Raw genomic sequence first — 26,703 nt, 5'->3', positions numbered from 1 at the left:
TGAAAATGAACATTTCACAATAAAATTACACAGCTCCCAAAATAGTGATTTGCTAATTGTACTAGTAGACACATACATAACTTTAGAACCAAAGACAGAAAAGTATCTCAACAGTACAAGTAACTTCCAATTTGGAAATAAATAGAGTTTAAGATTTAAATTTAAATAAATAATCTAGAAGATTCCTATAAATGGACTAGTTTTTATAATGTAGGGAATTATTTACCTAGCAGTTTTCTCAGTGCCGTTATGACATCCTTGTTCCTTAGGCTGTATATCATGGGGTTAAATAAGGGAGTCACGATCGTGTAGAAAAGAGACATCACTTTGTCAGTTCCTGCTGAGTCTTGGGTCCTGGGTCTTAAATATGTGATGATACCCGATCCAAAGAAAAGTGCCACCACTATAAGATGAGATGAGCACGTGGAGAAGGCTTTGCCCCGACTCGTGGCTGATGGCAATTTAAAAATCGTGGAGATGATTTTGCCATAGGAGAGCAGTATCAACAGAAATGGAACCATGACAAACAACACTACAATTAGGTAGACGGTCATTACACTTACAAAGGTCTTCCTGCAGGCCAGCTTGAGTATTGGGGGGATGTCACAGAAAAAGTGGTTGATGAGGTTAGAACCACAGAAAGGCAGAGAGAAAATCTGGATAGTCTGCCCTATTTGGACTGGAACTCCACTGATCCAGGAGCCCGCCACCAGCTGGACACAGACCTTGTGGTTCATGATTAGAGGGTAGTGCAGAGGGTTACAAATGGCCATGTAGCGGTCATAGGCCATCACAGCCAGAAGGAAACACTCGGTAGTTCCCAGAGTAAGAACCCAGCACACTTGTATAGCACAAGCAACTAAAGATATTGTTCTTCGTTGGGTCCAAAGATCTGTGAGCATTCTAGGGAGTGTAACTGATACATAGCAGATTTCTAAAAAGGAAAAATTTCCAAGGAAAAAATACATGGGGGTCTGCAGAGCAGGGTCCAGCTTTGTAATTAGAAATATGGTGCTATTTCCCATCAAGATAATGATATAGATGATTAAGAATAACCCAAATAGAAACCACTGGAGATGAGGAACATCAGAAAAGCCCAAGAGAACAAATTCTGTTAATTTAGTTAGATTTTCTTCCGGTGTTTTTTCTTGGTGTTTCATCTGTGGGAAGAGGAAATTTACTGTGTGCTTTTATTTTTATCTCCATGGATCAGTGCCTGTTCTTTAAATTGTTTGTGGATGTGAGATTGGTTTTCATGATCACTGCGATTACTTCTAATGTAAGAATATTACTATTGATACATTTCCCATTCTCTCAGTATAGATACTACAAGTTATCACAGTAAAATTCTTTGAAATTTCCTTTAAGATCATGATTTGTCGTCAGCAGATGATTGGATCCAAAAACTATGGTACATCTACACAATGGAATACTATGCTGCCATAAAAAAGAAGGAATTCTCATCTTTTGCAGCAACCTGGATGGAATTGGAGAACATCATGCTGAGTGAAATAAGCCAATCAATGAAAGAGAAACACCACATGACCTCACTCATTTGTGGATAATAAAGATCATTATAAACTGATGAACCAAAAGATAGATACAGAGACAGTAAAGCAACAAGCAGCTTGTCAAATTTCAGCGGGGAGGGGAGGAGGATCTGGGGGAGACAATAGATTAACTGAAGGACTTGTATACATGCATATAAGTACAACCAATGGACGTGGAACTCTGGGGAGGGAGGGGATGTGTGGGAGGGAGGGGGAAAAATCAATAAAATATGTAAAAAAATAATAATAAAATAAAATAAAAATAAAAAAATAAAAACACCTGCAGAAGAAGAAAAAAAAAAAAAAGATCATGATTTGTACTTTCCCAAATAAACCAAATAAACCAAACTGTGTCCTGCTCTGCATAGAGACTGGCAAAAGTGGGAGCTGTTGAAGATAGACCCATACCTTTGCCATAGGATCTAACTTTTAATGAATTACAGTTCTTGACAATCCAGCTCTATGTCAAAAATTGTCTTCTGCATATATTTTCCACTGTTTGTGGCAATCCTTCTTTTCCTTATATCACTTGATTATTTTGAACATACATATCTTTATTGTACAGTTCATATTATTAGGTAGTTTAAAAAAGAGGAGAGAATATTTTATTGTACATAGTGGTATAAAACAAAGTGTTTGTTAGTAGAATACCGAGTGGGAAAATAAGAGAGTTTTATTCTAGAACAGTTGCCTGGGAACACAGATACAGATAGAAACAGCAAAGAGGGAAACCCTGGGAAAACAGGAGTGGCCTGGAATGTGCATGTGTGTGAGCAGGAGGAGAACGATGTTGCCTGTGACATTTACCCTGTGTGCCCCTCCACTATTTTTGTTGTTCCTTAAAACACAACACTTTAGGTAACAATTTCTTGCTTTTTTTTCTTTAGAGATAAAGATAATTGAAACTGACTAATGATGGCTACTTTGATCATTTGCACAAAGGTTTTATGATTACAAGTCAGGGCCTTTTTATTTTATTTTACTATTTTATTATATTTTAATTTGTGTGTGTGTGTTTAATTGGACTTCAGTTTGAATCCTAATTCCTAAATCTGTGTTAAATAAAGCAAGTGTTTAATACAGTTCACTTCTTTACTTGTGATAATTAAATGAAATCATATTGGTAAAATTGCCTATCAATTTTAATTATTATCCTATAATTATAATTTTGAATATGTTATTATGTTTTTAAATTTTTAGTCCCCAGTATTATATAACATATTGCTTAGCAAAAATATATATATACTTAATGGAGTTATTGAATTATTTGGTGATTACTTTTTCCATTCTTTTCTTACATCAGGACAGGGATAAAGGAAGGTGAGTGACACCCCTCGGGTACAAAATGTAAGAGGCACTCACTCATCTTCAGGGCTGGCTGATTCCGTATTATACAATCCTGAACCTGTGTTCCTCCTTAGATATTGTATCCCAAGAATCTCCCAGCCCTGCCTTTCATTTCTCTGTCCTGGTGAACCATGTTCATCAAACACAGTGAAACTATAGTGTCATGGATAAACAACATATTCCTACCAAGATGGACAGTATTTCAATTCTAGCTTCCCATCTGCTAGCTGTGTGGTCTTATTCAAGTTGCTTAATTTTCCTTGGCTAACTAATGTATAAACACAGGATTGTGAGTTAATGCATTTAAGATATTATAGTTCTGCCATTTAGGAAAGCAATGCTAAATGCTAGCTATTATTGTTGTTATTTCAAACTCATTTGAATTAAATTTTACTCTTTCTTCTAAGCTGCATGAAAAAAATACCCTCTAATTTACTTTTTCTTTATAGCACATATTTAAAATGAAAAAGGACTAAGATCTTAAAGCTGTCCATCAGAGTGTTAAAACTGGATTAATTCTCTGCCAATATTTTTGCTTATGTTATTGTCTCTAATCGGTGGGCCTAATACCGTGATCACTCTCACTATCCAGCCCATAGTCTTCAACTTGGCTACTTCCTTTTGATGATTTTTCTTTTACCATCACTAATGATCTGGGGGCAAGGGCTGTGACTATTTTCTACCTGGGAACAATAGAGGTCTTAGAAAATGCCTGGTTCCCAAACTGAGTAAAGCATCAAAAACTGTTTAAGTGAAATCATTATTCTTAAAAGGGAGAAAAGGATAAATATACAATGTTATGAAATTCCAATTTTTATGTGTTGCATTTATGAATGGCAGCATTTAATAAAATAATTTAACCCTTATTTGAATAAAGTGATTTTTGGTGCTAAAATATATATGCAGTTTCTAACTGTACAAACCCAGTTTTGGTGATGAAATAATAAATCTGTTTCATAAAATATGTCATATTTGTTTATGTTTTTCTCGAGAGGGGAGCAAGGTTGAAAAAGCAGAGATCTTCTTTTGTGCTTTAACACAATTATCTATATTTCTCTCTTTTCTTGTAAATGTTTAAGTACTTATTAATCAAGGAAAATAAAACTCAATGTTTAATCATTGTCTTTTAAATGCCAGTCTCCATTCCTTGTGCAAATCCAAATAATTAAGAAAATGTCTAAAATATTATAATTTGCTAGCTATCAAGAGCTATCGAAGCTTCAAATATATTTATATATTTGATATAAGATTTCAAATTAAACCTTGAAATTAATAAAACATCATATAGAACTTAAACATTTCTATTATATTAGAAATCCTTAATTTTATTTTTTCTTTAAAAATTTTTTTAAGCTTCCTAATGGTTGTACTTTATTCATGGACTGTTTTAATTTAAATCTCCTGTTACTATATCAGGTTGAATACATAAATATTATACAAATTTGTTACATGTTGGCTCAAAATGAAGTATTTTATAATATTACCTATACATAGAAAATATTCTTCAACACTATAGTTTACAGTATTTCAAAATGATTTTACATCATCATTTCATTATAAAATTTAATAACATTAGAATACATGAGTTGCTTTAAAATTTTCATATTTCCTTCTTTATGTTAAATATTAACTTTAAATTAAGAAATATTAACTAAAACTTAATATCTTATAAAGTAGTTTATATTTACCTTTTTTACTTTGGATGTTGCTGATTTTTCTCACTATCCAGGGTTTAAATATTTAAATTAATGTTATATTAAATTAATGAAATACTTGTTTCTTCAAAGATATTGAAGCCACCTTTAAAATATTCTGTTCTGTATAAATCAAAGGTGCTCTTTAAATAAAAGTAGTCATCTCTACCCTAGGGATCTCTTCCACCTAACAACACATTTAAATTTTCAATTATACTTCCAAACTTTACTTCTAATAAAATGAGATATGGCAAAAGTCCAACTGCGGTAATAGAAAAGATGCCAAGAAAACAGGCTTCAATTCTGGGGAAGATAGATTTTTTTCAACACTTACATTGTTTAAGATCTTGTTTGGAATCAATTTCTTATAACAAACATAGGCTTTTGCTTCCTATTATTTAGTAAGTAGTGACTTCTAAGGGTTTGTGCTAATGAACAGAAAACATTGACAAGATAGGGAACTCCTGTGGTCACCTGACGCTGGAAAGTGACTAGGAAGGTTTATTACAAAGTATCAGGAGCCATTTGTCATCTTGGAAAACAGAGAGGAAGGTGGTGAGAGGCCTCAGGGGAACCAGGTGGGGCACAGCACAGCAAAGAAGCAAGAGGCAGCCAAGGCTGAGCTACTGCAGATGCACATCTAACAAGCCGCTCAGTGGAAACCGAGTTCTGAGCCTAATAATTAGCACAGAGTAATCTCAAGCGTGGGTAGAAAGATCTTCTGATGCCACAGAGTATAAATTCCAGAAAATGGCTCAACTACAGTGAGAATTTACTTAATGAAGAGAGCTTACCACATTGGCAAATTTTGGACATAAAGAATAAATGCTCCTGGGATAATAGCAGTTTTAGTGGGAAAAATAATAAACCTTATATTTTTCTAATACTCCATATTGTAGCAAGAAAAACTCCAAATAATACACAAGCTTAAAGGTTTTAGAGAGTAAAATGATAAAAGTATTCTAAGGAAAAAAAGGATTTTATAATTTTAGAGTAAAGAAGGTTTAACTATCACTCAAAATTTAAAATAAGGGACAAAGAATTTGAAAAAAAAAAAAGCTTCCTAAGTAATAATAAATAATTATGCATGATAAAAAGACACAAACTCCCTAAAATAAAATAAAGTAGAATTAATATAATGAAAAAAATAGTTACAAATGATATTTCAGGTAAAGTGCTCTTGGCTTATTCATAAATATTGAGGAACAGTCCAAACTATAAATAGAAAAACAAACTAAACAAATGAAGAAATATTTCACAGAAAAGATAGGAAAATAATCCTTTAAACATAAATGCAGATACTAAACTTTATTTGTAAAATTTTATATTTTAATCTGAACAATGACTTAGTTTAAAAAAATCTCAGATATTTCCTATGCATTATATGTAAAAAAAAAAAAAAATGAAGCAGGCACCATTGACCAATTGTGTTTATTTTTGATTCAATCAATAAAACATGCAGGCATATAAAGTTATGCAATAACATAGTATTGCAACAAGTTTGAAATTGCAAAAGATTGTAAGCCAACTAAGTAAAAATAATCATGTGGGTTATCTCTTATTGGGTTAATTGACCTTAATTTTGACATTGTCATTTATTCATTTTTCTCCCAGAGCTCTATGATGCCTCTAAAATATGAGTTTTATAACTTATGCAAAATTTTCTAGTGCTTTCAACAGAAAGGCTGGCTTTCTATGACTCAATGAGTCATAAACAAATATGGACATTATTTCTTTATTTGTTTTAAATCTTGGAAACTATGTGTGTCTTGGTTTTCAGTAAGTTCTTACATAGGCTTGATTGATTTATCCAAAACAAATCAGTACTATTGCCACTTCGGAATATATTTTTGTTGATTATTTTTTGAGGTAAAAGGAAACTCATTTTTCTGAATTAGTTTCAGGAAAAAGAGAAGTGTGGCATAAAAATAAAGACTATTAGATTATGGTTCATTATAAATATATGTTAAATAACATTTAGAAAAGAAAGGAAAATATATGTAATGGGCATTCTAAATACTGTCTTTTAACCTTAACTAAAGGAATATATACAGTAAGATTATGACTTGTTTTTCTCAACAACATACTTGATTTATGTTGTATGTAATTATGTTTTATTAACTTTTATTACTGACTGGTTCTCCCCTGTATGATATTGTCAAAATAATTTTCCATACTAATTTGAGAAGGATTTAGCATTATAAAATGATGTAAAGATAAAAATTCTCAGATGTGTGCCTGGCACACATGTATGTTTTTCCGCTAGTACATGCCTGGGAGTAAGATTTGCAGTGGAATGCTACTCAGTTATCAGAAAAAGTTGAAATAGTGGCATTTGCAAAAACATGGATAGATCTTGAGAATATCATGCTTAGTGAAATAAGTCAGACAGCAAAATTCATGAACCATATGATATCGCTCATATATACGAGGTAAAACTGAAAACAGCAAATGAACAAACAAGACAAACAAACATAACCTTATAGACAGGGACAACAGTATGGTGGTCACCAGAGGGAAGGAGTGGGGAGTCTGAAGGAAAGGGTAAAAGGGGTCAAATAAATGATGAAAGATTTGACTTTGGCTGGTGGGCAGACAATGGCATATCATAGAAGTGTGCACTTGAAACCTATATAATCTTATTAACAGATGTCACCCCAATATATTCCGTTAAAAGGTAGAGTAAAATAAAATAAATTTTAAAATAGTTTCCCAAAGTGTGGAAAACTTTCCCACGGGTACGGGAAGAGTTTGGTGGGGGCACGTGTTGCACTGGAGTTTGGTGGGGTTATGCACTGCACCGTGCTTAGCTGCGCCTAATTCTACGTTCTCATGAGTACGAGGGGTACTCAGCATTACGAAAATTATAGAAGGGGTACACATATGTCAAACATTTGGGAAACACTGGACTAGATGAAAGCAGGTTGTCTGCTAGAGTGCTGTCCCAATCCACATGCCTGCAGCCATGAGAGCTCCCATTGGTCCATGTCCTTTACACCTGCAGTATAGCTAGTCTTGATTTATCTAGTTAACATTTTTTTTTCTTTTTCTGAGGAGTGTGTCATAGATCTCATTTGGTTTTAAATCGCCTTTTACTGTTTACTAATGAGTTATTTTTATTTTCCTGGTCATTTGAATTATCCTTTATTTTATGTAAAATCCCTCATCACGGTTCCTTTCAATTTTCCTCCTGAATTTCTGTGTTTTGAACATGGAGTACTTCTTCATATGTACTCCTGTTCCATATGTCATGGACCCGGTGAATTGAAAAGTTCACTCTGAATGGCTTCTTTGGATGAGGAGTACTTCATCATCAATTCTGTTCAACGTATCACTGTTTTTCACTATGGCTACTACTCTTATTTAAATGATTTTTTTTCATAGTCAAGGTCACGAAGACCATATACATAACCTTGAAAAGAATTATGCTGCATTTCATATTTAGGTTTACAAATTATCAGGATTTTTTCCCTAAGTTATGTGAAGTAAAGGTCATGTTCTTTTTTTTAATACACTATACTCATTTAAATTAATGTAGAAGTAATGTAGAATTTAAATGAGTATAATGTATTAAAATACCACCTTTCAACACAGAAAACTTATACATATTTAAGTATCCTATAGTCATTCAACAAATATTCTCTATAGGCTTTCCATACACAGTATTCTTTACTAACTGATATCTTTTTAAAGTAATTAATAACAATAAATGGAGAGAGGAACTAAACTTACACTATGGTTTTTAGGGGAAAATACTGGGGCATGCATTATTAGATAAAAGATACTATATATTTTCTGTAAATGGTGTCAAATCAGAAGTGAATTTGTGCTGACAGAGACTAGTCCACTAAATATACAATTTCCTAAAATATTAGGATTTTTTTTTATTGAAAATACAATCACTTGGGATATAACTGTAATATCAAAAAGTCTAGCCACAAATGACAAGTTCAAGAATGAGTAAGCAGAAAAGAATTGTAAAAGATACCTTCTGATTAGTTGAAAGCTGAAGTAGAGTGGCCGGGAAGCAGATATTCAAATTAGTGGTTAATGTGTATTTAATAAAATTGAGACATTTTCTCAGTGCCATCATGACATCCTTATTCCTCAGAATGTATATCATGGGGTTAAACATCAGGGTAACCATATATAGAAAAGAGAGATACATTTGTTCTGGAAGGGTGTTTGAATTCGGGTTATAAATATGTAATGATTCCAGATGCACAGAATAGAGCCACAATTATACTGTGAAATGAGCAAGAGGAGAGTGCCTTGGCGACTTCATGATGGTAGAGATGATTTGACTGTAGGAGTCAAGTGTCAACAAAAAGGGGATCATCATTACAGCACAGAACTGTCAAGACCAGCACCTCATTCAGAAAAGTTATCCCAGGGGCCAGCTTGAGCATTGGGAGGATGTCACAGACGTGATTAGTTTGAGTAGATCCACTAAATGGCAGAGAGAAAATATGGCATGTCTGCCCTAACGTGTCTGGAATCCCACTCATCCAACAGCCAGTCAGCATCAGCCAGATACAGAGCTCATGGTTCATAACCATGAGCAGAATGTGACATATGGCCACATGGAGGTCACAGATCATTACTGTCAGGAGAAAGCACTCTGTGTTCCCAAGCATAAAGATAAAACATGCTTTTGTCATATGGGCAAAGAAAAATAGGATACTTTTCTGAGTCCAAAGATTTATGAATATTCTGGAAAGAGTGACAGAGACATAACAGATTTCCAGGAAGAAAATATCACTGCAGAAAAAATACATGGGGGGTTGGAAAGCCTGGCCACCTCTGGTTATGAGAGTAATAATGCCTTTCCCCAGGAGTAGTATCACATAAATAAGAAAAATGTCATAAAAAGAAACATTCAGTGATTGGGAACACAATAAAATCCCCAAAGAACAAACTCCATCACTGAAGTGAAATTAGCTTCTGGTTGGTATTTTGTAATATTCCATCTGTAAAAATAGTGAAATGAATCATTTATGCTTTTTATTTATTGACTAGATAGGATTGAGAAATATATATATATATATATATATATATATATATATATATATATAGTGTTCAAATTACAGCATTTTATATTATAACATTAAAGAGAAAAACTGAATCTGATGGTGAACATATACTAAATCTAAACATAGCAATACAATAAAATATATAGTAGGTTTGCATTTTAATGGAATTGAAGGGTTCTAAAGCATACATTTTTATTTTTGTTTGTGGACAGAGCCCAGTCTTTTTACTCACATTTTATTCCACATATTACAATCTGCAGCAGAAACATTTAGATCTGCTATAATTTCCAATGGAGTGCTCACCATAAAATTTTGAATTTTACCTTTTGGTAATACAACTCTTATATATAACTTTTCTCAAGTACAGTATGTGTCATTCTTTAACTCTAATACTGCTATGGCTCTTCCTGACTCTGCATGCACTTTGTCCTGATATTTTATTCCTATTTCATTTATCTATCAAAATCAAATAAATAACATTATCAATAGGCATTATATTTAAAGATCTTTCATTCGCCCAATACCATCATGCAATAGATAGTTGACAAATATATTTTGAACTAAAAGTGGTTAATTAATACTGAACTTATGAAATAAATTGCATAGATAATATTATTTTATGAATGTTGTCTAGTCCATATAACCTGATATGGTTATTTGTTCTCATTTAAAGAAATATATATATATCTTTTATCTGAGATGACAAATAAAAAATCCAAATTTAGTATAAATTATTATCCCATATAATAAAAGGCTAATATGCATATCAACCAAACAGTGGAATGACCAGTCACTATGATGCACATTGACCACCAGGTGGAGACAATGCAGGAGCTGCTCCCTATTGGTCAGTGTGCTCCCCCAGGGAGAGCACTGCTTAGCCAGAAGCTGGGCTGACACCTGGTGAGTGCAGAGGTGGTGGTGGGGAGCAGGCTTAAGCTATCAATTGGACATCCGCCAAGGACTCTCAGACTGTGAGAGAGTGCAGGCCAGTCTGAGGCACCCCCCACCCCACCCCGAGTGCACGAATTTCATGCACTGGGCCTCTAGTAAAATATAATGAGTAGACAGTTGTTCCCCAAAAGTCAAATACCAAAACATTGTCTTAAAGTTTTTAGTTCCCTTTTTAAGATATAAAGAACTGTGAAAATTAATATAGGGAGAGCTACTTCAAAATAGAGTCAGTATTGCCTTTCCAGAGGAATTGCCTAACATGACTTAGTCCTTTGGAATGTTTGACTGGGCAAAATAACCTTTAAACTGAACCAAAGCAATGTTGTATTCCAACTGATCTAAATGTTTCTGCTGTAGATTGTAATACTTGGGATAAAAAGAGCTAACAGGAAAGCAGGCATTCTTACTACAGACTGGAAATTTAAGACAATGCTAAAAGTAGCACTACCGTGTATAGCTAATGATATATATTTTGAGGAATAAGAATGTCATGTTGGGCCCTAGCTGGTTTGGCTCAGTGGATAGAGCATCGGCCTGCGAACTCAAAGGTCCCAGGTTGAGTTCCAGTCAAGGGCATGTATCTTGGTTTCAGGCACATCCCCAGGAGGCGGTGTGCAGAAGTCAGCTGATTGATGTTTCTCTTTCATCGATGTTTCTAACTCTCTATCCCTATCCCTCTCTGTAAAAAATCAATAAAATATATTTTTTAAAAATGTCATGATGGCCTTGAAGAAATGGCTCCCTTAATTTGTCTTAAACATGCATCAGCCACTGATTTGAATGCATTATCTGTCCCCCCTCCCTATTTCAGCTTTGGTCTGATCAGAAATTATCTCCTACATCGTAGTGCTAATTCTAAGATTGTCTTTAATTTGTCATATATCAAGTATACCTCAATTGGAAAAATAAAAAGGTTTTTCTTTGTGTGTGTATTTTACATATAATAAATTCTTTGTAACAAGTTCAAACTCTGAATTTCTTTAGGTGCTGTTGGGTTGCACCTGTAGAAATTTCTTCCTTGGCTTATTAACATCAACAGAAATTCCTTCTATTTGTGTAATATTTCCCTTCCCTTTTACATAAATAACCCTTACCTCTATCTCAAAACCCCAAACACTATTTGGGTTTCTGTCTGAATCAGTGCCACCCAAGTAGCTATTTTCTTTAATCTGAAATAAATGCTGCTACCTCTCACTTTGGCTTTTTATTTTTAAGGTTAACAGAAACCCATCTCCCCCAAAAAGAATAAGGTGGTTTGGAAAATAGAGGTTAGAATAAAAAAAAAAGTATGCTTTAAAGCAAATAAAAGTACAAAGAGTAAAAATAAAGATGACAAAGAAATGAGAAATCCCATGTTTGTATTCTATTTTACTCCTGCTATTCTTAAGAAGAAAATAACTTCTAAAATATTTTTAGTGAAAAAAAATCATAGAATTAATCTTTAATGTAACATATATATATATTTTTTTTTTTCTATAGTAAGTCATAGAAACAGATACAAATAAAGATAAACCAGTATCTTTTCTTATTAAAAGTGATTTCTGTATCATTTGGGGGCAATAATTTGGGGGGGTTCTTTTGAAAGTAAAATCAGAAAGAAACCCACCCCCCCACGAAATGATTGCCCCTAAAAGAAACAGAAATCAATCATTCCAGATGATTCACATAAAAGAATTTTAATGAAAAGACTATTTATGTGGTGTATTACTTTCTTTGATCTGCTGTAACTAATTATTACAGATTGAGTGGCTTAACACAACAAAAATTAGGTCTCTCAGAGTTCTAGAATTCAGAGTCCCAAGTCACAGTGTTGGCAGGTTCTCACTCCTTCCAAAAACTTTAAGGAAGAATATTTCCTTGTTTTTTTCCAGTGTTTGGTGGCTCTTGACCTTCTTGGCTGCATAGTTCTTGGGTGCATCCCTCCAATCTGTGCTTCTGTCTTCACATGGTGTCATCTGTGTCTCCATCTGTTTTCTAATATTTCTATGCCTTTCTGACTCATAATGACACTGGCCAGGGATTTAGTGTAAACCTTAAGTCAGGATGATCTTATTTCCTTAATTTGATATAACTGCAAAGGCCTTTTATTTTTTCCAAATAAGGACACATTTTCAAGTTCTAGCCAATACCCAATATACATAGATATGGATAGTTTAGAGTAAAAATTTCAGATACTTCTAATACTAAGTAGATATTATTGAAGCAAAACTTGAAGTTGCAAGGGGAGGGATGATGTTATCAGAGACAGTTAGTGCTGGGATAATAGAGGGGACACCCTCAGGTTTTGTGGTCTTAAAGCACCATGAACAGTGACAGGAGATCGAACAAGAAAAAAAATGTAAAAACAAACAAACAAACAAAAAACCCACTAGGATTTTCCTCTTCCACCATCTCAGCTACTGCTGGTTTTTCTTCATTGGACAAATATAATCATAATACAGTGCAGGTCAGTAAATATATCTGAAGGAATGGGAAGGTCAAAGAAAAAATATCATAGAACATGACTCTAATCTCTGGTGATAGAACACATTCAGTTAAGTATCATTGTATTGCTCTGACAATCTCTTACTTCACTAGTCCATAGTGAAAGGAAAGATGAATCTTCAAATTAGATTGTTACAATTGAGATGATTTGTGCTCTGATTACAGGGAAGCCCTTTACTTAACTCTATGAAACTAACAGGGAAGCCCTTTACTTAACTCTATGAAACTAAGGCCCTTAACATAATGTGAGGTTGCTATGATGATATCAATGATCATTACTTAAAAATGGGTGGAAGGGGCAAAACAGGAGAAATGGGGGAACATCTGTAATACTCTCAACAATAAAAACAAATTTTTAAAAAAGTGCAGAAATTTCTGAAAACAACAACATAGGAATGAAACTAGATCCCCCCTCCTTCCCCCCGCAATTGTATCTATGTGACAAACATATAAACACACCTGTTAGCAAGTTCAAGTCTTTGAGTCATCGTGAAAACTTAGTTGCTAGGTTTTTCAATGCCATCATGATGTCTTTGTTCCTCAGAGTATATATCAGGGGGTTCAATGTTGGGATCAAAATGGTGTAGAAGAGGGAGAGCAGTTTCCCAGTTCCTTCAGATTGATTTGGTTTGGGTTGTAGATAAGTGACAGTAGCCGTTCCATAGAATAAGACCACAACGGTCAGGTGAGATGAACAGGTGGAGAAGGCTTTGGCCCTCCCTCTGGCTGAAGACAATTTCAGAATGCTGGAAATAATTCTGCCATAGGAGACAACAATCAACACAAACGGGACCATGACAAACATCACAGCGACTACATAGACCGCTACCTCATTCACAAAGGTGTCCCCACAAGCTAGCTTGAGGACTGGGGGGATGTCGCAGAAGAAATGATTAATTTTGTGAGGCCCACAGAAGGGCAGAGAAAAAATCTGATACGTTTGGCCAAACATAACTGGAACTCCACTGACCCAGGAGGCAGTCACCAGCTGGACACAGACCTTGTGGTTCATGACTAGAGGGTAGTGCAGAGGGTTACAAATGGCCACATAGCGGTCATAGGCCATCACGGTCAGGAGGAGACACTCGGAGCCTCCGAACATCAGGACGAAACACATTTGCGTAGCACAAGCAAGCAAAGAAATGTTTCCTTTCTGGGTCAAAAGGTCCATGAGCATTCTTGGGATAGTGGCTGTTACGTAACAGATTTCTAGGAAAGAAAAATTGCTGAGGAAAAAATACATGGGGGTCTGGAGAGCAGGGTCAATTTTTGTTATCAGTATTATGGTGCTATTGCACATGAGGACAGTCAGATAGATGACTAAAAATATCCCAAAAAGAATCCATTGGATATTGGGAATGTCAGAAAACCCCAAAAGAACAAATTCCATCATTGCAGTGAAATTTGAGTTTCCTGTTTTTAATCTGTTCTCCATCTGCAAATATGGTAAATTCAAGAAGGTTAATTCACTGATGTTTTTGAACCACATCTTCTTCTTCTGTTATTGGAATAAATGCATGAAAGTATTTCTATAGTCTCTAAAATTATTTCCATCATTACCTTCTTCTATTTCTAGGAAATGACATTTAAAATTTCAGAAATGAACTGATCCAAGAAATAAAACCCTAATATGTTTTATACTTAAGTGGAATGATATAAAAAAGAAAATGAGAAGTATGCATTGTTATTTAAAACTTATTGTGCAATAGTATTATCTAATCATTGCCCCCTATTAAGAGTGGAATTATGATGCAGGATTTTTCTATTGTTTTTGCCCAGGTTCATCATTTTTATTCTGTATTGATTGACCTATTTCATCTTCTTTCAATTTAAAGCTTTTCTCTTACAGTTTTTCATTATTCTTATTCAAAATGAGCTTTAAGTCTTCCCAATTATATAATCAATGAGAATCGACTTTCTCAAAACAAACTTTTTTAAGCTAGAGAGTAAATATATCCAATATTAATGTTCTACTTTATGTACCATACCTACCACTTATGCTAAGTATAAAAAACAATTCTATCCTCCTGTTAAATAACTTTCTCTATTACCATCTCCTATACAGTGTATGCACTGTCTGATAAATATAAATAAACCTTTAACTCAATCAAGAAATATGGCTCATTCACTCACAATTGTAATCAACTACAATTCTCCTTTTCTATTTTCCCTTCATAACTTTGCCTAATAAAATATAATTTTGATTAAACCCAATTATTTGCTCTGGACATATAAATAGTTGAACATATGAATGAAACTAAAGAAGTACTCACACACACACAATCTTGCTTTAGTTTATGTGAAAGTCCTTCAGTATTAGTCAGTCAACACAGTTTGATAATTTCTATTACACTTTATTAATATTTGATTTGTAACTTTCCAAAACAAATATTATGTTTTCCTATGTCATCAAATCTACTATAGCCATTGCCACCTTCTAGCCACATCAGCTGTTTTTGCCTTACTACTTTGATAAATAAAACTGATATGACAAATATTTTTTCACATTTCCCTATTTTCATCTGTACTAGTTTTTAAAATTACCTGAAGTGAATAATTTTATTATAAACATCATTACTATTTCTATTTCACATTATTTCTAATTTTACTTTATAATTAAGAAAGTTAAGAACTGCATGATTTATTTTAAGTAATTATTCATTTTCAGGTAAAGATCCTTGAATTTCATGCTTTCCTGTTTTATTTTTTATATTTTGATCAAGTTTATAACTACCTTTAAATTAAATAAGCTTAAAACACAATTACTGCTTACCTTCATGGATTTGCATGAAGCTGACTTTGTGGGTGTAGGTGCTTTTTTAACCTGTAAACTTTTTAAGTTCCTTGGTGTCAGTCATGGTAACTCTACAATTCTTGCTAGCTTCAATGCTGGAGGTTCTTAAGTAGGAAGTAGCCATGCTCACCCTGAGGGACATCTTTCTCCCGTGTACCAATTTAACTTCTAGATGGCTGCTTCTGTTTGGCAATCATCTGGGTTTATCACATGAAACTGCTTTCTCTGTAGATGGCCTGTGTACTCCAACCCCTTCCTGGCATAAAGTTCCCCAGGATGGGGTAGTCCCTGGGTGAAGAAACACCACTTAATCACCTAGCTTTACTTTCAAGATAAAGTTAAAAATCCTTCTATGGATTGTATTTCAGATCCCTCATAATGGGTGTGGATTTGCTTTCCTTTATTTGTTCCTATAATTCATACAGATGCAGAGCATCCACAATTTTAGGAAAATGTGCTCATTTGTTCATCACGTGGACATGGCACCCTTCCTCTCTTCCATACGTCTGGGTGGTCACATCTCTTTTCAGAAGTGAAACTGTCCCTAGATGGACTTTTGTGGAAAATAGAGCATCTCATGTGTGCTGATAAAATTCTGGATGATTTTATTCATGTTATGGGCAAAGGGAATATATTTAAACAAAATTCTTGCACAGGGGTTGGAGGAGAGGGGCGGGTCCCTCATCCCGGTCTTGGCCTGCAAAGACTCCAGCATCTCTCACCTAGGCCTCTAGCCAGAGGTTCATCCCCTCCTTCCGCACAGCCTCTGGGAAGATGCTTGTCTTGGGGCCTTTTTAGGGCCCTGGCCCACAACACCCTGCAGCTCAGGTACTCAGGGGCTTGGGCTTTCAGGCCTGGCTTCCTCACCTGGCATGATGAGCATCAGCTGCCAGGCGAACCTTGCCTTAGGAGTCCCCCCTTGGACCATACTACTTGCGTTACCAGAAGGAAGGAGGGGGAAAGGAGGGTAGTAAAAGATAAAGGAGGGTCAAATATATGGTGATAGGAGATTTGACTTTGTTTGGTGGGCATATAATGCAATATACAGATGACGTATCTTAGAATTGTACACTTGGAAACCTATATAATCCTTAACTAATGTTATCACAATAAATTCAATTAAAATAAATAAATAAAATTTAAATTTAAAAATGCAATATCTGGGAAGCATCATGAAGTGAAGTGCAATTAAAAATAAGTAAGCCACTGAAAAATAAGCATTGTCTTGGCTGGTGGGTCTCAGTGGTTAGAGTGTTGGCCTGCACAACAAAAGTTAGCCCTCTCTCTCTCTCTCTCTCTCTCTCTTTCCCTCTCTCTCTCTCTCTCTTTCCCTCTCTCTCTCTCTCTCTCTCTCTCTCTCTCTCTCTCTCTCTCTCTCTCTTTTTTTTACTGGGTTGTCTTATTATAATTGGGTGGCAAGTATTTGTTATATATTCCTGTTATAAATCCTTGGTTTAGAAATCCAGGGTGGGGCCAAAGCAGGTTTATATTGCGAGTGCGGGAAACACAGTATTTATGCTTGCATTATTATTTTATTAATTACTGTATTGTTTTCCATGTAAACAAATGTAAACTTACTTATATCCTACCCTATATGTATGAAGGATATATCCCCCTTTTCTCTGGCTTACTTTTGTACCTTTTAATGCCATGCTTTGAGAAAAATTTGTTAAGCATGACCTCCTGACCTGCCTTGACACTTTCCACTGGGAAAATTTGGAAAGGCTTTCTTTATCCCAATGCCTCTTCCCATTGTTCTGTGGGAGTCAGCAGAGGTAAACTGCCAGTAAATTAATATTTTATGTCTAGTGTTTTTCAGCTCAATTGTTCATCTTAATAGGGGACCCGCCTGAGCCATACCTGTGCTTTTCAGACAAAAATTCAAGCTGACCCTGGGAAGCCCACGTTTCTCCGTGGCGCTAACATGGCTAGGGCAATCCCCAGGACCATACAAGAGTCTCACCAGTTTTATAGCCCTTCTATGATTATTTGTATTTTTTTTCATCTTCCTCCAACTGGATTTCCAATGTACAATGTCTGATATAAAATTCTAAGGTTACACATTTTAAAAGGAAATAAGATTCTGATGTTCATATGTTGACTGAACACAGAACTGAGAATGCAACAGTCTGATCTTATTGGGAAGAACACAGCTCTAGAGATTACATTGCTAAAAATATATTAAAAAGCAATCCACAGTATTTTTGAGGTCTGTTTTACACAGAATTTTAGAATATCTCTAAGATCTATTTACTCATGATGTTTTAAAATCTCTTTTATATAAAGAACAAAACTATATTTTCTTATAATTGGATACTATTATTACCTTGATAATTGTTTCTTAAAGTTTTTTCCCCCCAAAGTTTTCTCTTTAAGCTGGGGTTTTAATGGTAGGAAGGGATTGTACAGAAATTATGTTTTATGCACTTGCTCATAACCTTCTAAAGAGCTCTGATGATGGATGTGATTGGAGAGATGGAAAAGGTGGAGGTGAGAGAAGGCATTCTGTGTTTTGAAAGTAACATCCTGGAGAACTTGGTGAGAAAACCCATGATTCTGGAAAGGTTGGTACTAGTTTTACAGAATGCAGGATTATGTGGAGGAAAAGAGATTTAGGGAGTGCAGAGATGACTAATATGGGTTTTTATCTCATTTTTTAGCTTTAGCATTCAAATTTACATTTTCCTATCTTCTTACACAGTTATTCCTTTGTCATTAAGGCCCTATAAAATTTCTTTATAGATGGTGGAGATAATTTTCACATGAGACCCAAGAATCAACATAAAAGAAATAGTGACAATTAGAACAGCAAGAACATAAATCAACATTGCTATCATGAAAGTGTCCCCACAGGCAAGCCTAACGATTGGTGGTATGTCACGGAAAAAGTGATTCAGCTGGTGAGATCCTCAGAAGCTTAGAGAGAAAATCTGGTAGGTGAGCCCTCTGTGCACTGGAACTCCAGTCACCCAACAGCCAGCTGCCAAATGCATACACAGCCCATTGTTCATGATGAGAGGCTAGAGCAATGCTTGCAAATGGCAACATTCCTGCCATGCGCCATTAGAGTCAAAATAAAGCACTCAGTGGCTCCCATGACCAGAAGGAAATACATTTGAGCAGCACAGGCCAGAAAGGAAATGTTTCTGTTTTGTCTACAAAGATCTATTAACAATCCGGGACAGTGACTGACACATAACATTATTTCCAAGGAAGAAAAGTTCCCAAGAAAAAAATTCATGGGGTTCTGAAGGGAAAGATCTGTCTTTTTTTTTTTCTCTTTCATTTTTTACTAAGGTATTATATGTGTACATATCTTACCATTGCCGCCCCCCTCCCATACACGCCCTCACCCGCCAGAGTTCTGTGTCCATTGGTTATGCTTATATGCATGCACACAAGTCTTTTGGTTGATCTCTTATCTCCCCCACCTCTCCCTAATGGGAAGGATCTGTCTTGATACTCACAGCACTGTGCTCCTCCAGTGGGAGCACAGTTTAGTCAGAAGCTGGGCTGACTGCTGGCAAGTGCAGCAGCAGTGGTGGGAACCTCTCCCACCTCCAGGGCAGGGCTAAAAATGTAACGGTGTTGGTCAGTCTGATATCCTCCAAGGACTCCAGGATTGTGAAAGTGGGCAGGCTGGGCTGAGGGGACCCCCCCTTCCCTCCAGTGCACGAATGACATGCATTGGGCCTCTAGTATGTAAATAAACTTGAGTCCCTGAGAGCAGATTTTGTCCAAGAGGTTGTTTCCAGTGTAGGGATCACAGACATCTTGTGATTTGTTCCTTGTTAATTTCACTGACTTTATCAAAAGTGCAGGCTGTGACTCCATTCTGCTCACCTTCTTGGTCAATAGCAGTATTGTTCCTGTCAAGGATATTTCATTTTGTCTTCAGGAATGTTTTTAGCAAAACTGTTTACGCTTGCTTGGATTCAAATTGATTTCTGACGTTGCATTCTTGAATTTATAAGTGGCGTTAGGAAAAAAAGCACCAGGACCAATAACAATGCATTTGCACATTGCTACTTACTCTGAGAGCTGCAATTTATTAAAATATTTTAAAAGATACCGAATTAACTAGCGTCCAACAACATTGGGCTTAGTTACACATTATGCAACATAGAACGCCATTATCGCTAAGCAATTTTGAGCAAGCAAGAAGAGCAAAGGTGGAGACATCACATTTCCTGATTTCAAACTACAGGGTAGGGCAACAGTAGCTTTACAGTTGTTCATTTTGGAAAATAATACAATAAGTAATAAATCATAATGCAAGAATAAACTGAGTTTTTCATACTCAAACTGTAAACTTACTTTTATCCTACCCTGTATATTACAAAATTGAGGAATCAAAAGAGTATGGTATTGGCATTCAAATAGACACATACAACAGTGGAACAAAATAGAAATTCCATAAATAAACAAGGACACGAACACACAGAAGAGGGAAAAATAGTCTCTTTAATAAATGGTACTGGGAAAACTGGATATCCCACAAGCAAAAAAACAAACAAACAAAAAAAACCCCTTGAATTTCTATTTTATACCACTCACAAAAATTAAGTTGAAATATATTAAGGACCTTAATATTACAACATATAAAAAATCAACTCAATTTAGATTAATGTCTTAAATATCTAATAAGGGGTTAATATTCAAATATCTCTATAATACAGAGCCAGGGTGTACAGACTGATCATGACCAAAGGCTGACCATCTGGAAATCAGCGCTGGGTTGTCTTGGTGACCCAGCACTGACTACATTGGCTGCAGACTCGGTGACCCAGCAGTGACTGCTGAGGAGGCTGCGAATCAGGCTCAGAAAGAGACCTGAAGAGAGAAGCAGGGGCTGATCTGTAGTGTCTCTGGAAGCTTTTGACCAGGTACTTGCCTCTCTCTTTCCCTCCAAGCCTGGCCAGTAGCCCTGTCTCCATTTCTCTTTGAGCCTCTACCAGGGCTGCTGATCAGCCCTGCCTTTCTAATCAGGCCCTGTTGATAGGCCGAGAGATACTGACTGGCATAGAAACTGGACAATCAGAACCAAATCTGCATCAACTGTGAGGAAACCTCCTAGGAGGTGGAGCTTTTGCCACTGACTGGCATTGAAACTGACCAATTAGAACCGAATTGGGCAGCAGAGGCGGGCAGTTGGGGGCAAGATCAGGCCGGCAGAGGAGGGCAGTTGAGGATAAGATTAGGCCAGCAGGAAAGGGCAGCTGGAGTTGATCAGGCAGGCAGAGGCAATTAGGGGCGATCAGACAGGCAGGCAGGTGAGAGGTTAGGAGACAGGGGTTTCAGATTGCGATGTCTGACTGCCAGTTTAGGCCCAATCAGAATCGAGCACAGACCAGGCTGGGGAACGCACCCCCTCCCCCTCCCCTCAGTGCATGAATTTCATGCACTGGGCCTCTAGTATGTATGTATGTCTGTGTATAGGAGGCCTAGATACAACTTATTCTGAAACACAAAGTCTTAAGTAGCATATGATTTGGGCATGATAATAAAATAAAACCTCAACTTTAACATGTTTATGTTGCTCATTATATTTTCCAGCTTTATAAATAGTTTCTGTTGCCACATTCCCTGTAAATTTGTACCTTTTTCATCTTTCTATTTCTCTTCACAATATATTAATGAATCTGACACACCCTCAACATAAACTTAGCCATTACATCATATTTTATTATGTTTGTTTGTTGAACTACACATGGTAAATATGACCATACAATTTCAGGAGTTTGAGGGTTTGGAGCCTAATTCAGACACTCAGAGTTTTTGACACACATCTCCATCGGGTTGATCTGTTTGCAAAACCTCAAAATCCCTTGGAAAATATTCATCACCTCTCTCTTCAGTTCCTGGACAATCAGTTTTGATAGTGGCTGAAATATACCAAGGACTCTAAGATTTAAGGATGGTACATGGATACATGCAATATTTTCACAGCAGGCTTTAAATCACAAAAATTTAAGAAAATCTTAAAGATAATACATTCTAATTTTTCAGCTAAAGCAGTAAGTTATATCTAAAATTAGCAACACATATTCACATTTCTGCTTTCTGATCCACACATTCTATTTGACATGCATTCCATACATTTTTTATAAAGCTATTTAACAATGTATGTATAAAGCTATGTATTTTCAACAAAGTTTTTTTGCACAATCCTCTTATACAGAGTGCAGATTCTCACATCAATTCAACTACTTGTAATTTATTTTTTTTCCCCTGCAGCTAACCCCTTAAGCATTGCCTCTTGGACATCATATTATTTATTTATGTCCATTGAAACTTGCTAATTATGAATTAAGACACTATCTTTGATTTTATTTGATCACTGTGGAGTTAAATGTAATTATTACTTCACTTGATCTTGGCTCCAGCCTTTAACTTAATTATTGTTTACAATACACATTCCCTCTCCTCCCATTTTAAATCGGTCAATGAAAGTTACAATGCCCATATTACTGTACAACTACAAACTAAACCAACATTATTTTTATAATAATAACATCAACCTGTACTCAGGTTTTCCTGCCTCAATGCAGAGCTCCATCTACTAACAATTATATTTAGTTGTTTATTTGGAATTAGTAACTCTTCAATATTGATTATTTTACTCCTTTCAGCTTGCTTGCAATCTTTCCAACTTGGTCACAGGTTGTGAGAGCTATTCTCTATTTGGACTCATCTAATTACTGATAAAAATATTGATTAAAACATAGCCTATAGACATACATTTCAAACTTCATTAATTTTAATAAATGAATTACTCAAAACTATTGAATAAGGCAAAACATCGATTGAAATGTGTATATTTGGGGAATGTAGTAACAGTAAATATTCAAGTAAAATAAAAGACTGGGAATATAAAAGCCAGAAGGAATGGAGATAGTGTGGCCAAAAGGCAAAAAGAACATTACGTTCATTAGGAGTGTGAGGGTGTTAATAAATATTGTTAGGTCCTGAAGAAAGAAGAGAATGATAAAATCACACACATACAATATAAAAATTAGAATTCTCTTAATGCCTTTATTTTTTTAATCCTCCTATAAGGATTTGTTCCATTGGTTTTTAAAGAGCGTGGAAGAGAGAGGGACAGACAGAGAGAAATATTGATGTGAGAGAAACACATCTACTAGTTGCATCCTGCATGAGCCCTGACCAGGGCCCAGCCCAGGGAGGAGCCTGCAAACCAAGGTACATGCCCTTGATCAGAATCGAACCTGAGACCCTTTGGTCTGAAGGCGTATGCTCTACCCACTGAGAAAAACTGGCTATGGCTCTTAATGCTTTTATAATTTAAATTTCTTTTGAGTTAAAGAGAGTAAAACATATCTGGAAAAGTTTTCATATAAATGTATTGGGACAATAAGCAAGAACATATGATAAAAATGATTTTATAAATATTAATGGATTTAAGAAATAGTTGAATATGACATAAGAAGCTTATATTTAATGAATTAAAAACTAAGAAACATCATTAAAGACAATAGCTCCCAATGTTGAAAATATTTGTAGAATTTTTAAATTAGATTAATTAAATGTAGGAAAACTGAATTAGAGAATAGAGAACATGTCTTAAAATATGATATGTCTAAAATCCTAAATCTCAGAGTAAGTAGATTTCATCTTTCTAATGTTTTTCTATCTCTGTTTTACTGGAAATTAAAATATTTAATGGAAGGGCTATATTAGTTTTTATTTGTGAAATAGCCTGGTCCCATATAGAATTCCATTAAATATACAAGGCAAGGAAAGCAGAAAAAAATCTAGCCTATGAGCAGTGAGCTGGTGCAGAAGAAAGTAGGCAAGGTACCCAGGAAAGAGTGAACCACTCCCAAAACAGCCTGATCATTCTTCTGCAGGGAGTCCAGGGCCAGATACCAACTATTAATATATACCTGTGGGGTGAGAGGATGGCCCACAGGTCCACAGTCAGCACCAATAGCTTCATGAACATTTGTTTGTTTGGCTTAGGTCACCTATGTGAACCATTGCTGGCGTTATGAATGGTCAAGCTGGATGACCTCTTTGTGACAAACCATAAGTTTTGTTATGCCATACCCCAGATGACTTGTTCATCACAACATCTATCAGGTACAGCTTCACCAGCAAGGGTAATGGAAAGGTGGTGAAACATTTCCCCCCAATAACTGTAAATGTGGCTGTCTCCTTAGCTAGCACTGGCCGTCACTCAGTTTCCTCCAGGGTTCTACTAACCCAGTTGCCTGTCTACCTATTTAGAATACATATTTAGAATGCTTAGATTTAATATTAAGATCCAACTTAATATATTAATATTTTTATTAGAAATTTAGAGAGTATTTCCGTTTGTAAGAAATCCATGAGCTATGGTAAGTAATATGTGGATCATTCACCATTTTAGTCTTCAAGTAGTAAACTCTTTGAAATAGCAGCAAAATGTGTATATGTGGGGATTACTATGTGTGTGTCCATTTGGGAGAGAGGAAGTGAGAGAATTGGAAATTTTTGAGGAGACTGAAAGGAAATAGAGGTGGTAACTGGAATAATCTAATTAGATATTCGTTTTCTCAAATCACACTTTTGCACAAAACTACACTTATTTTTTAGGTAATATACATGTCTGTATATATGAGTGATGAGAAAAATATAAGCTGGAGAATTTATAGTGGTAATTAAAACTATAATCTTCAAAGTTAAATATTTTCCAAGGAGATAATTCAATATTTAAAAATGGATAACATTTTTTTTTAATTTAACAAATTTTGACAGGCAATAGATAATATTCTCTGAAAAATCAGGAATGGTAAAAAAACAATACATGAGCAAATATAAATGTGCAATTACCAATGTTTACTATAGCTGGTTTTATGTGATATTGTGACTTTGCCTCTAACACCTAATATCTTTGTTTCCCTAGGTAGTAATTTTTATAAATAGGCCTTGTTTTTTAGGACTCATGAAAATACAAAATGTTTACATAAAAGTTTTATGGTTTTATAGAAGTTTGCTAATATACTTGAATATTAAGGGCATAATTAGAAATATTCTCATGAAAACTGTGGGCTTGAGTAGGATTTGCAAATTCATTAAATACTCTGCAAGGTTCAAAAAATTAACCAAATAATCACAGAAATGAAGGGATCCTTTTCCCGGTGATTACATTCCATAAAGCCCTCTTCACTTCCTTATTCCTGAGGCTGTAGATCAGAGGATTCAACATGGGGATCACCACCGTGTAGAACACGGAAGCCACTTTGTCCTGACCCAGGGTGTAGCTGGAACTAGGTCTCAGGTAAGTATAGATGGCGGATGAATAGAACAGAATTATGTCTGTCAGGTGAGAGACACATGTTGAGAAAGCTTTGTGCCTCCCCTCCCCTGAATGCATGCGAAAGATGGAGAAGAGAATGTAGCAGTAAGAGGTGAGGGTGACCAGCAGAGTCCCGACCATATTCACTCCAGCAAAAGTGGAAAAGATGCTCTCATTCAGGCGTGTGTCAGAACACGAGAGCTTGAAGAGAGGAGGGCTGTCACAGAAGAAGTGCTGGATGACATTGGAACTGCAGTATGGCAGGCTGCTGACATAGCTTGTGTTCACCATGGAGTTCAACAGTCCTGCTGACAAAGCCCCTGCTGCCATTTTAAGGCAGACTGTCCTGGTCATGACCAAGGGGTACAGTAGAGGGTTGCATATGGCCACATAGCGGTCATAGGCCATTAAGCCAAAGAGGATGCATTCAGTTGTGGCAAAGGTGATAAAGAAGTATAGCTGCAGAAAGCAGCCAGCAAAGGAGATGGTTTTCTTCTCTGAGAGTAAATCCACCAGCATCTTTGGAGTGATGTTAGAGGTACAACAGACATCCACAAAGGACAGGTTAGCCAGGAAGAAATACATGGGTGTGTGGAGTCTGGAATCAGCCATGATTAAGAGGATCATTCCAACATTCCCACAAACTGTCAGTGTGTAAATGACAGAAAAGAGCACAAAGAGGATAATCTGTAGCTCTAGCGTGTCTGCTAATCCCAGCAGGATGAACTCTGTCACCAAAGTATAATTAGTTTTCATCATGTCTTACACATATAGTTTGCTTAAGTTTGTATAAATTTCCCACTCCAGAGATTATAGGAAGTAGTAGAAATGTTAATGAGGTTATTCCCACATGAAAAATAAAACCCATAGGTTGATATAGTATCGTCAGTAGAGTGTCTTAAGAAAGAGGAAAATTAGTGGAGAAATAGAGAAATATTTAAATTTTGAAGCAATTGACCTTATTAAGCCTGTTATGAGGTTCCTCAGATTGCTGGTCTCTATCCAGGCACTCCACTTAATGTTTCTTCAAATGCAACAGATGTTTTCTACCAGTCCACATTCACAATGCAAAGGATACACATATTGCTGCCTTAGTCTCTCCTAGTCCCTTAAAGGTCAGTGCATTTAACACAAATCCATTGTTTATTTCTCAGGACCACTCTCTTTATTCTACAATTCTTGAAAGTCATGCATTGCCTCCCATAAATTTCTTGTGTACCTCAAACAACAAAAATAATGCCCATTTTAAATAGCCAATATTTTGGTATCTATTGTATAGTATAGGATGATTTTCTAGAGTTTTAAAATGAACTAAGTCATTATTCTTGATACAAACTATACAATCAGATTATTGTCATGTAGTTGCAGACACAGTACCTGTCCACTGCAGTGAATAACAGCAAGTTTTCTAAGCTTCCTTCCCCCAAGTCTTACTTGTGCAGGCTACTATTTTCCTTTCTTTAAGGGTTCTTAGTTTGGAGCTTAAAAAGAAAAAAGAAAAATTTCACTTTGTAAAGGAAATGAAAGGCAGTGAATATTTCAGTTA

The 26,703-nt window shown here is 35.6% G+C and overlaps 2 protein-coding genes across 2 annotated transcripts; both read right to left on the bottom strand.

Moving 5' to 3' along the window:
* Positions 1-218: 218 nt before the first annotated feature.
* LOC311628101 (olfactory receptor 10AG1-like) lies at positions 219-1,172 on the bottom strand (the record flags this gene model as incomplete). The annotated part of the gene is made up of 1 exon (XM_084894987.1): positions 219-1,172. Exon 1 carries the CDS (start codon positions 1,158-1,160, stop codon positions 219-221), a length of 942 nt encoding a protein of 313 aa, XP_084751113.1. The 5' UTR covers positions 1,161-1,172.
* Positions 1,173-13,546: 12,374 nt separating this feature from the next.
* Positions 13,547-25,916, bottom strand: LOC311627583 (uncharacterized protein; the record flags this gene model as incomplete). Its single annotated transcript, XM_084894088.1, has 3 exons — positions 13,547-14,497; positions 19,662-19,725; positions 24,976-25,916. The coding sequence occupies 3 exons, from the start codon at positions 25,914-25,916 to the stop codon at positions 13,547-13,549; spliced, it is 1,956 nt and encodes a 651-aa protein (XP_084750214.1).
* Between the last annotated feature and the right edge of the window lie 787 nt (positions 25,917-26,703).

The sequence above is a fragment of the Pipistrellus hanaki genome, assembly GCF_964339955.1.
Source record: "Pipistrellus hanaki genome assembly, chromosome: 9".
In the NCBI taxonomy this organism is placed as follows: domain Eukaryota; kingdom Metazoa; phylum Chordata; class Mammalia; order Chiroptera; family Vespertilionidae; genus Pipistrellus; species Pipistrellus hanaki.
Note: the sequence above shows the minus strand (reverse complement) of the source record. Positions and strands in the feature narration are given on the sequence as shown.